Source organism: Ostrea edulis, chromosome 2 (assembly GCF_947568905.1).
Source record: "Ostrea edulis chromosome 2, xbOstEdul1.1, whole genome shotgun sequence".
Classification (NCBI taxonomy): domain Eukaryota; kingdom Metazoa; phylum Mollusca; class Bivalvia; order Ostreida; family Ostreidae; genus Ostrea; species Ostrea edulis.
In genome coordinates this window covers 62,374,294-62,386,184 of record NC_079165.1, presented here as the reverse complement: position 1 = coordinate 62,386,184, position 11,891 = coordinate 62,374,294, and the positions used below count along the sequence as shown (strand labels likewise).

Below are 11,891 nucleotides of genomic sequence, written 5' to 3'. Positions count from 1 at the left end.
TTACTTGTTGTGTTTGTAAATGTAGTATGTTTCAAGCAGATTCATTATAGATTGCCTTTATTTTGTATTTTTCAAATTTGAAAGTTTTGCAGTAGACAGGTCTCTTTACTCACTTGAACTCCATGTTTCTGAATTTGAAGATGAGTGCGGCTACGATAGCTACGACGACTATGAGCGTACCAATGCTCAACCCAACTCCCGTGTACAATTCATCTAAACCGCAATGAAGTGAATATAAAAGTGCAGAGATTGTAAGATCAATATTTCAAATTACGAAATTTCGAAGATTGTTTAAAAAAGCAGTGCTTGCGTTCTAATATAAAAAAAAAAATATCACGAGATAACTGATGAAACTTGGTGTAATGAGGCCTTGTGTACTTACTGGTTGTATCTTTCATGAATCAAAGGAACATGGTATAATTAAAAAATGATTTTATTATTTTGAAAGTTATTACTTAGTATAATCGTTCATTTAGATGAGAAATACGTATACAAAGTGCTGAATAGTTTCCCAAATTTCAAGATTTTCGAGTTACTGTAGTGATTATTGGGTATTGCCAGATTAGAGCAGAAGTTATGCATTAGAACAGATTGCAAATAACATGATTTAGTGACACCAAGAAACATCTGCTTAAATTTTGTATTTGTGAAAATAACCCAGTATTGAATATGATTCCCCTAGAATTTGCATGTATATAATGGACTTGTTTTATGAAACATCATTACTGTGAAAGGTGAAGATAACAAACACTTATTAATCTCTTAACTCCTATAAGCAATACAAAATAAAGAGTTGAGCAAACACGGACCCCTGGATAAACCAGAGGTGGGATACGGCGCCTCGGAGGAGTAAACATCCCCTGTCGACCGGTCACACCCGTCGTGAGCCCTATATCTTGATCAAGTAAACGGAGTTATCCGTAGTCAGAATCAGTGTTCCAAGAACGGCGTAACTGTGACAGACAGTTGATCAGATTATAATATTCAATATTTATTTATACACTTTATAATCATACCTTTGGGTTACAGTGAGAATCGATAATTGAATAACGATGGAATGCAAGGAATTTATTTTAAGAGAAAAGTGCACCTTTGCCTATAAAGTTTGTATTTTTTCTACCGCATGATATCCTGCATGAACACGGATATTTAGCTTTAAGTTGATTTTAATTCCTCATTGAATAGCTTGAAATGTAAGTTTTCCCAATGATGTTGATAAAGATTTTTGCATCAGTAGGCTCCCAGCTATAACAATGCCATTTCTTCTATGTATAAAACCAATTTTGTTTATGAAAACTTCTGCTTATTAATTCAAATTTCCATTGCAATTAAAGGAATCCAATAACTCGCTTGTTTGTCAGGTTTTTGGACAACTCTCGTACATTTACAATCTACTTTATTTGAAGGTAGGTAACTCTTGTTCTTTAAAAAATCAACTACCAGTATAATGTAGTTTTACCTACCGTGATTTTCCTGAAGAATCATCATTACTGCAAGAGTGAAATTATACAAAATTTCTATTTTGTTTATCACTCCGTGATTCTCTTTATACATGTTAGATATAATTAAACATTGCATTTAATGTACCCAGAACTTATACGAAATAAAGGCATCCTCACAAGGCCTGGGTTATCATAGAGATAAAATTTACATGCTAAGTACAGAGACCCTATGTTTGTAACATTCAGCGGTTTTTTCTCACTTATGCCAAACAGGGCAAGTTAAAGAGTACAGTACAGTTATGTAAGTATATTTTACAAAGGTACTTTCAATTTCCTCATACATGTAGTATCATAATGATGAAATCATACACATTAATCCAACAATTCTCTGCTTTTACCTGAACAACTAAGCGGTCCCCTGGAGGCTCGACCTGGAGTGGTTGTACCAGTAGGACAACTTTTACACACTGTCTGGGCCAGCTCATTCTGGTAAAACCCATATTCGCATTTGTTGCATTCTCCATTGGCAAAAAAATTACCCACACCACACGGGACTACAATCGGAGAAAATATAAGCATAATCATTCATCAACACATGAATTGTTTTCGCAACCTGTGTAAGTTTGTATATCTTGCTCACCACAGTAAACTCCTGAGCTGATGTATCCCGTGTCGCACCGAACCTCTCCTCTCACACCTGTCTGATTTACATCAATTTCATAGGTAGTTTCACTTACATTAACAGAGAGCTTGTGTATCAAGGATGAGTTTTTAAAACTTCTTACAGCGTCTATGAGATCCTTTACACACAATTCGGAATCAACTGAAAGTAAATAATAGATGATTGTGTAATATTAAGTTTCATCGCAAAATTCAAATGTTATCTCTATGAAACAACTTTAATTAAAATTCGTTATTGAAATTTCCTGACATACATTGTATGGTTGAGCACATAAATTTGACATTAAATCCTGCAGTTATTTGTTTTTCTTCCACGGATCTTTTCTTTCGTGTGGATTCCTTTCCGCAACTTAAGATATTGACGTCACTAACATTGCAAGTTCCTCTCTGCGTACAAGGAATTTCTTCCAAAAAGACACCAACCACCGCTTCTATTTCAGATTTTATATTTTCACGATTTTGTTCGTCACAATGCAGGTCTTCATACAACACCATGAAGCTAGCTGACAGTTCTTCGCTTTCTTTTGTCGCTAAAGAATAAAATGCTACTGTGACAGTTATATTCATTTTTTACTTTTGTATTTTGATTCGAAACCTTTAAAATACCAATGATTTATGTGCTTGAAATGATTACCATTATATTATATCGATGTCTATACGATAGTGTATTCCACTACATGGATAGTTTATCATTACTGCTACAAAACCTTATCTTCGAAATACATACATTGTGATTGCCTTTAAGGGTTTTAAATTAAATGCTCTTTCCTCAATTTTGAATTTTAAAAAAGATTGTCATCCATTCCAAACACGCAATCTACAGAGTTAATATTACTCCATGTATTTCTCTGATAGACTCTGAACTTACGATTACATGTCAAACACGCAATCTACAGAGTTAATATTACTCCATGTATTTCTCTGATTGACTCTGAACTTACGATTACATGTCAAACACGCAATCTACAGAGTTAATATTACTCCATGTATTTCTCTGATAGACTCTGAACTTACGATTACATGTCAAACACGCAATCTACAGAGTTAATATTACTCCATGTATTTCTCTAATAGACTCTGAACTTACGATTACATGTCAAACACGCAATCTACAGAGTTAATATTACTCCATGTATTTCTCTAATAGACTCTGAACTTACGATTACATGTCAAACACGCAATCTACAGAGTTAATATTACTCCATGTATTTCTCTAATAGACTCTGAACTTACGATTACATGTCAAACACGCAATCTACAGAGTTAATATTACTCCATGTATTTCTCTAATAGACTCTGAACTTACGATTACATGTCAAACACGAAATCTACAGAGTTAATATTACTCCATGTATTTCTCTAATAGACTCTGAACTTACGATTACATGTCAAACACGAAATCTACAGAGTTAATATTACTCCATGTATTTCTCTAATAGACTCTGAACTTACGATTACATGTCGGGAGATTTCCATCTGGATTATCACTTGTCTTAAAGTCCCACAAAAAGAACGTGTTTGGTCCACACTCATAAAATGGTTTTACACCTTCATCAAAGTCAAATCCTCTGTTGCAGCTTATGCTGCAGTTAAATCCAGTCTCTGGACTCCCGGTGCAGTTTAAGGAACCGTTCGATGGTGCCTCCAGAATCGTACATACTGGAAAACAATGCCTTTCACTTTACAACATCATCTCATCATAGACCCCAAAGAGCATTAAACAAGACACATTAAAGCAAATATAAGATTTACTCATGGATGAATATGTCTCAATCCAGCGAAATCTGATTGTACAATACCTGGACAATCTTCAACAAAACAGTCGGTAATTTCTGTGTCATTTCCGCTGCATATGTGTCCTCCATTATATGGCGCTGGGTTGTTGCAGTATCTCTTTCGTGTTTTCGTTCCATTTCCACAGGTCTCGGAACACGATGACCACTCGTCCCATTTCCCCCAGTTACCATTTACTACAACCAAAACTTCCTGCATCATTTTGAGTAGGAAACATACACTTCGAACCAAGATTATCGAGTTTAAATCAGTAACTCACAGAAAAGAAATTCACAGAATTTCCCTTTGTAGTTTGGAGGACAGACGCACATATACTCATTGACTTTGTCCACACACGTGCTATTATTCAGACATATGTTGGTCAGACATTCGTTTATATTCTCTTCACAATGCTGTCCTCTGTATCCAGGCTTACAGACACATGAGAAACCATCCAGTTCGTTAAAACACGTATTATCTCCACAAGGATGTTCATCACACTCGTTTGTATCTGTACATAAATAATGGAATACGAAAATTTACCAGAAAAACATATCATAAGAATATCGCCTTTATTTCTATTTCCTGATATATCTAAGCAATAATAAAATTTAGAATTAAGCATTTTACAAGTTCCTGACAATGAATTGGGAAATTTACATGATATGGACTTTTTTCTCAACCGAGGATTGTTACAGAACGTGTGCGATGGAATTGAACTTTGTGATGGGACATCGTGGATGTTGACAAAACACAAAATCTTCAACATCAAACCAAAACCTTCCTCTCCGAGTGCTCATTTAGTACGTCCAACTTAAAGTCAATATCCAAGTTGACCGAAATATCATATCTATCAACTTTAGCAAAGTTGTGGTTCTTTTCAATACCATCACACACTTGGAATAACATGAAGTCTTGCTCAGTTAACAGAAAGTTCATATAATGTTTACAAATCACCCACGTCCATTGTCGGGAGCTCACGATTACATATCATCGCTCTACAGGATTATGGTAAATTATGCGCGTTGTATTTATGTAGTGGGTAACAAGATAACGATGTCACCTGATAAAAATTCGACATTTCATTGGAGGTAGGCCTGCTAAAAATCACGAAATCACCACGTGTCATTTGACAATTGTTTTGATTGGTCATGATACAAGTTATTGAATATTCATTTCGATGTATTTGAACAAAGGGCTATGCACTGTTACATCCCAAATCGACGATTTGGGACGGGCAACGATTTAAGGTGTAACACACACTCGTCACTATCCTTCATTCAAATTAATCGTGATACACCGAGATAAATATACAATGACTATTACTTATTTTTCTTCTTTCAACGAAACAAAACTTTCATTTCCCCTTTACTTTATTCAATTCCGAGTTCTTACTCTAACGTCTCGTACCTTCACGTAGGATAGGTATCATCTGCATCAAATCTAAGTAAATTCCGAGTCTTTAATCTAAAGTCTCGTACCGTCACATAGACTAGTTTAAACGTCTCGTACCGTCTCTAAGGCTAGGTTTTAACTTCTACTACTGTCACATAGGTTATGTATCTGTATCAATAACGTATCGTACCGTCACATAGGTTATGTATCTGTATCAATAACGTATCGTACCGTCATATAGGTTAGTAATCTGTATCAATAACGTTTCGTACCGTCACATAGAATATGTATCTGTATCAATAACGTCTCGTACCGTCACATAGGTTATCTGTATCAATAACGTTTCGTACCGTCACATAGGTTAGTTATCTGTATCAATAACGTCTCGTACCGTCATATAGGTTATGTATCTGTATCAATAACGTCTCGTACCGTCACATAGGTTAGTTATCTGTATCAATAACGTCTCGTACCGTCACATAGGCTAGTTATCTGTATCAATAACGTCTCGTACCGTCACATAGGCTAGGTATCTGTATAAAACTTCCCTCAAGGCGAGCCATTTCCCAATCCTTCCATGGCAAGATATCACCAGTCTCGTTTATAATGCAGTGATGTGATCGGTTATGTATTTCTCCTTCGGTGTAGTTTGAGGACCAAATGTTCAATTGAGATACAATAAGTGGACCTGTAATATATTTATATATATATTGGGTTGAGACTCTTTTGAAAGATTTGTATCTCATATTTCTGTATATCAATTGCAAAGGCTAAATGATTACCTGTTATTTTTAACTTAGAAGTGCTCTCATTAATTCTGGAAAATTCCTCCAAATTTATTGAGTACAAAACGAATGTCCAATCTTTATGGTCGATCGTGACAGAAAAGTTGTTTCCACTACTTCATGCAAAACAAATAATTTTCAATACTTAGGTAATTTGCATACGTACATTATATGTACACAAGTAGTTTATATAGAATCAGAAATAGGGGTGTGATCTAAAATATGTTTTATGGTTGCAAAAGCGATTAAACCTTTTCATTAAATAACATATCCGCGTTAAAATTTGCAAAGGCGATGATGCACAATTTTCTCTCACTCTGGCATATATTTGTGCTTCACCCAAATTGTTTTGAACCAACTTTCACTTTTATGAAACTGCAGTGATGGAGATGTCGTGTTGGAACCGACTGGAAATCGTAGCCAGGCACTGAGAATGATTCCGGTTTTCTCCTGAGCGAAGTCGATGTCCATAATGGCCTTGGATACATTAGAGCTCAAGAATATATCGAAGTCTGGTAATACAGAGATGTATAAACTTTTGTATAGTAAAATTCAACCAAAATAACTTATGCCAAGTATTAATTCTTCTAATAATCAAGAGGAATTCGCAAATGAACTTCCATCGATACTCGTGCAATGTGTTTACTCCAGTAAAGATTAAAGCATTACGTGTACAATCGCTTGCGTTACTGCTGCCACGCATCAAAGTTGTTTGTGATGAAGGGCATGCAACACACACTGAACTTCCATAATCTTCCGCATGGGATCCCTGGGGACACGGGGAGCAGGGGGTCACCCCTGTCTGAGACCAGTATCCCGGTAGACACGACTCTGAAGGGAAATAAATGGTGTAGATTCTACTCAACGGGACATGTTTTTAAAAAGTAAGTACACAATGATTTTATATACCTAAACATTCCTCAACATATTTGGCTCCGATCTGCTCAGTGGTCGTCTCATCAGGACATTGAAGACACTCAGGCTGTCCCTCTAACGGTTGGTAGTGGCCTTTGGGGCACTGTAGACAGGTTTGGAGTGATGTACTATAATGTGTCCCAGCTGGACATTCCACTATGTGGAGAAAAAACAACAACTGACGATGAAATCTACAATGGTCTACATTGGATTTCGCGGTGCTCAATTTTCGTTGATATAAGGATCCCATGAATTTTAAACGAGAACGAAATAAATATTTATAAAAAGAATTTAACGTACATAAACCATATCCAGGAAATTATAACATTCCAAAAAATATATGTTGAATAATGACAATCTTTCATGAAGATTGACCCTCACGATTTGTAATGATTCGACAATACATGTTAATGATGAATATTACACTTACGATTATCATTATCAAAAAATTAATAATAGGAAGTGAGCAAGATGGACAATGTAACGTGCTGCATCGCCCTAGTAGAATGCCTACTAGTATTTCAAATCCCATCTTAGAAAGTCATTCGACCAAGGTTCCTGAAATTTCTACCTTTTAAACAATGGAATTATTAACTACGTGACAGAAAGACACAAACATAATTACCATATCTTTCTACGATGTTTGTTCTTTTATGTCTCATTTGACAATTTTCCCCTCATATAGAGACGTCACCCGATTTAGGTGAAATATCGCAAACATTTTGAGCTATGCAAGGTCGTAGCTTTGAGGGATACTTATCGTACCAACACTTTCTGTGTAAAGGAACCTCTGTTTTTAAAGCCATATCAGAGAGACTTGTGACTTTTACTTATAATAACGAACGCTTGGTGAAGGAACAATCACTACCTATGATAAACGTCTTAGGTTTGTCTCGGCGCTGGAATTGAGAATTGAACCCGGGTCTTTCAATTGGGATGCGAATGCCCTAACCACCACTAGGCTACCACGACCGGAAATGTAGACGAGGTTCGAGGAAAAATATAAAACGATTCCCAGATAGTATCAGAATAAGTATTTTGTTGAGACTGTCTGGTAAAGGTCATGTATTCCCCTTCAATAGTGTTTATAAATTAAACGAATTTACATAATCGTTAGACTTGTAAGTTCTTCATTATTACATCCTCTTAACGATTAAAAGCGAGCCATGCTTTTAACATCATCGCAGACATTACGTAATTCTATATGTCTACTTACAGCAATCAAAAGATTTGAAAAAACATCAATTATGCTCTTACCGCACGAGGAAGTAGTGTACGATGGGAAAGTGTTATTGGAGCACTTAAACGCTACTCTTTCAGCAGTCAAATCGGTGGCTTTCAAAGTTATGTTATCGCCAAGAGTTATCTCGAAACTTCCGTTTGAACTTTCGTTTGACAAAGCACTCATCATACTACTCTGAATGTCCATGAAGCTCTGATCTGTTTGGAACTCCTCTGAATCTATGACAATGTCCATTGTAATTTTCATTTCTGCTGATCTTTTTCTGTTTCTAGCACCACATATTATCTGTCGACAAGAAAAACAATAAGATATATGATATAAAAGTAATGGGATTTATAAAACAAAGAAATGTAAATCATTGATTTAACATTGCTTTTCTTGGTAATCCCCTCGCAACGAAGTTTGAAGGGATGGATTTTAAGCTAGTCAAAAACTTAGTGATTCCCATTTCTTTGGAACGAATGCCTTGTTATTTCTTTGCAACAGTGATGGTGCGGATGAGCGAGTGCTTGAGGAGTAAGAGAGAGATAATAAATGAATATGTAATGTAGAGCTAAATTGCATCGGGTTTGATGTCCCATTTATATATACATGTATACCCAGTTCCACGTGTTCTTTGCATTACATTGGGTTGATTGAATTTTTTTTCAAGTATCCATGTTGCAAGGGGATGCACCATTTTGCCAAATTTACGAAAATAACAACATTAAACAAAAGCTTTTTCATATTTCTTTTTAATTTGATATTATATACATGTATAATGTAATATTCGACGCCAAAAAAAAAAATCAAAGAATACCTGGACATTTTCTACTCTGCATTGACTTTTGTATTGCGAACAAGAGTAATTGAATTTTGACTTGGGAAAGTCATCAATATTGTTTTTTCGAATGCTCTGCTGTACAACTGGATCCGTGCAATCACCATCGTAGTAAAATGAGGCGTATAATTTAAATGATGCTTCCTTTACCATGTACGTCTCTGTAAATACCAAATATTTTAACCGATCCTTTGATAAAAAGTGTTACTGAATCTTTCCCTTTTCATTTTTTTTGATCTACTAAATCGTTCACGGACAAATACAGAATATTTCAATTGAAAAGTAATTATTTATGTACGTTGTTTGTTTTAGTTTAAGAAGTTTCCTTTAAACACATGTCTCTAGTTTTAAGGAAGTCCTTGAATGTCATGCAAGTTATTACTAAGCATTGAATAAGAGCTACATTCACAATATTTTGATTTCCTTATTGCTCTTTGTAAAAAAAAAACTTTTCTAAAGAAGAGATAATTTTTTATCTTTAATTTACAATGTCTGCAAGCTTACTTGAACAATCTGGAATGGGAAGAACATCCTCTGGTTCCCACTGTCCATTTCCCCCGCAAACTAATATGTCATAAAACCGATAACCTGGTTGGAAATCATAACCATTCTGACACTGAACCTGACAAAATCTTCCATCTAACCACGTGTCACAGACTACAGCGCCATTTTTTGGTGGAGAGGGCAGATCAACACAACGTCTGTGGACTTAAATGAAATGATAATTTTCCGATAAGGATGTCCCAAGAATCTTCCACGCTTAGTATTTTACAATAATGTAACAATACAGGAGTATGTTTTCTTATCAACATTCACCCATTCTAACATCCGCGAAAACATATGTATGTAACCCAAAGTCCTCAATTGATATAAAAAGGGATTAAATTTTTTTTAGATATGCTTTGGAAAAATTCTTCAAATGTAGATTGCGCGTTGTGAAATTATCAAAACAATAAAAAACAATGTATGTATTATTTGAAAATCAAACTGAACAGCAGTTGATGTTTAAAAATTAAATAAAAAAATACACGTACAAGACTATCTTTCTGATGACAGAACTACAAAAATAAGAATTAACGAAAACATATCCTACAGAATATTAAAAAAAGTAAGTTCACAACAGGAATTTGATTTTTTTTTCTAGACAAATGCCTTTATTACCTTTGCAATAAGGTTGTTCATCAAAGTCCCATCGGGCATATATATCTGTTTCGATTTTGATACATTTTGAGGTGTTTGTACCAATTAGTTCAGATCCATTTCTGCATGAGAACTGGCATTCTCCACCATATTGATATCCCCACGGACACGTGACAGACATGTAGTAATTGTTGTACAAACGAGGACAGCTTAACACTAAAATCAAGGAGGATGTTTATACAGGTACATAGAATGGAATATATTTCTTTTGGGGGTTTTTTCTCATAAGAAAAATTCATTTTCTCTTTTAATTAATGCCTATTTTATTTCACATTATGGCAACATTTTTGTTATTACACATAGAACGTCAATTTATCATACATTCAAATAATAAAAGATCTCGAGAAATATTTACAGCTTGTTTATGGAAACGTCACCAGCTGTAGGTGAAGTACATGTACATGTACCAGTTTAGCCCTATGTTTTAGCGCTCAGGGCCGTTGCGGTGACACGGGGCCTATGTTTTGAAAGTCCGAGAGACTTGCTAATTTCACTTTTAAATGCTTAGCGTATGGTGAGGCTACTTACGCATACTGATTCTGAAAAAATCCGGCCGAATACCCGGCGACTCGCTAAGAATCAAGTGACAATACGGTAATGAAAATGCTGACCTTCTATTGTATAAACATCATTCGGCATAGAAATGACCCACATATTTATAAATTATGTTTATTTCACTAGTGTATAAATTAAAAACATTTTGTCTTAGAATAAGCAACTCTCGATACGACTGTCCCCTTCGCCTATCAAAAATTTCCGGCTCAATCGACGTGCCCAGCGGGATGCGTGCGCAATTCTGGCTCACAATTAAGTGTGTCGTCGGTCATCGCCGATTAACCTGGGTGCGCCGGATCGTTAGAATCAAGTATGCTATTAGATTTGACGTGGACATTGCATAAGCTGGACTCGATCCAACCCACACCTCCCAGTCACGAAGCGAACGCTCTAATCACTTACCTTGAACGTTTTTGCAGTTAGATTTGTCTTGAAATTGATTACTTTCTTCAACTCATATTAGAGCACACTAATTGAATTAAAGAAATATTTCAATAAAAGGGGGAAATTACCATCAATTTTTTTTTTAGTATTTGTGCGTTTCCCACTCCTCTGAAATGGTTGTTACAGTCAATCAGTGATATTACACCATGGCTAAAACCATCTCCATAGTTTTGATCTTTATGACAGCACTTTTCGCAAAGAATTGTTACAAATATCGCCGAGATTCGAAATATATTAGATGTGCAAAACGTTAAACAAATTTTTTACGATTTTGAACATTGATTTAATTTCCAAACGAATTATTGCTATAGATAATTTCAAGTGTTGAGGGCTCTATCTTATATCAACAACAATTATTGTGAGCAATAATATATTGAAAACACTAAAATTATATATTTGAGTACGTATTAAATTGGTGTTCCACGACTTCCTGTTAGTGACATTGGTACATGTACAAGTTGTGTGTTGAACAGCAGGAGTGAGCTTACGTGTGCACTAATACACTCAGAGAATGTCAATATTTACCCATACAAGTCTAGTCACTTATTACTGATACATGTACATGTATATGCTTCAGTTGGTTTATGCTGATAGCTAAGTTTATGTTTGAGTTTTAGTCTGTCTACAATAAAATAGTT

The 11,891-nt window shown here is 35.3% G+C and overlaps 1 protein-coding gene across 2 annotated transcripts in view; it reads right to left on the bottom strand.

Annotated features, from left to right (window-relative positions):
* The window catches only part of LOC125667215 (sushi, von Willebrand factor type A, EGF and pentraxin domain-containing protein 1-like), a 28,897-nt gene that overhangs the window by 7,264 nt on the left and 9,742 nt on the right, over positions 1-11,891 (bottom strand). The window contains exons 8-24 of one of the 2 annotated variants that reach the window (XM_056154737.1): positions 10,216-10,410; positions 9,559-9,762; positions 9,034-9,215; positions 8,249-8,519; positions 6,986-7,147; positions 6,746-6,907; positions 6,393-6,588; positions 6,074-6,192; positions 5,806-5,979; positions 4,177-4,407; positions 3,923-4,093; positions 3,576-3,782; positions 2,378-2,653; positions 2,083-2,265; positions 1,841-1,996; positions 1,464-1,490; positions 114-213 (exon numbers count right to left, since the gene is read on the bottom strand). In XM_056154737.1, the coding sequence (XP_056010712.1) occupies positions 114-213; positions 1,464-1,490; positions 1,841-1,996; positions 2,083-2,265; positions 2,378-2,653; positions 3,576-3,782; positions 3,923-4,093; positions 4,177-4,407; positions 5,806-5,979; positions 6,074-6,192; positions 6,393-6,588; positions 6,746-6,907; positions 6,986-7,147; positions 8,249-8,519; positions 9,034-9,215; positions 9,559-9,762; positions 10,216-10,410 (3,016 nt within the window). The remainder of the gene's footprint in view (positions 1-113; positions 214-1,463; positions 1,491-1,840; positions 1,997-2,082; positions 2,266-2,377; positions 2,654-3,575; positions 3,783-3,922; positions 4,094-4,176; positions 4,408-5,805; positions 5,980-6,073; positions 6,193-6,392; positions 6,589-6,745; positions 6,908-6,985; positions 7,148-8,248; positions 8,520-9,033; positions 9,216-9,558; positions 9,763-10,215; positions 10,411-11,891) is intronic. The other variant, XM_056154738.1, reaches the window with a different exon arrangement.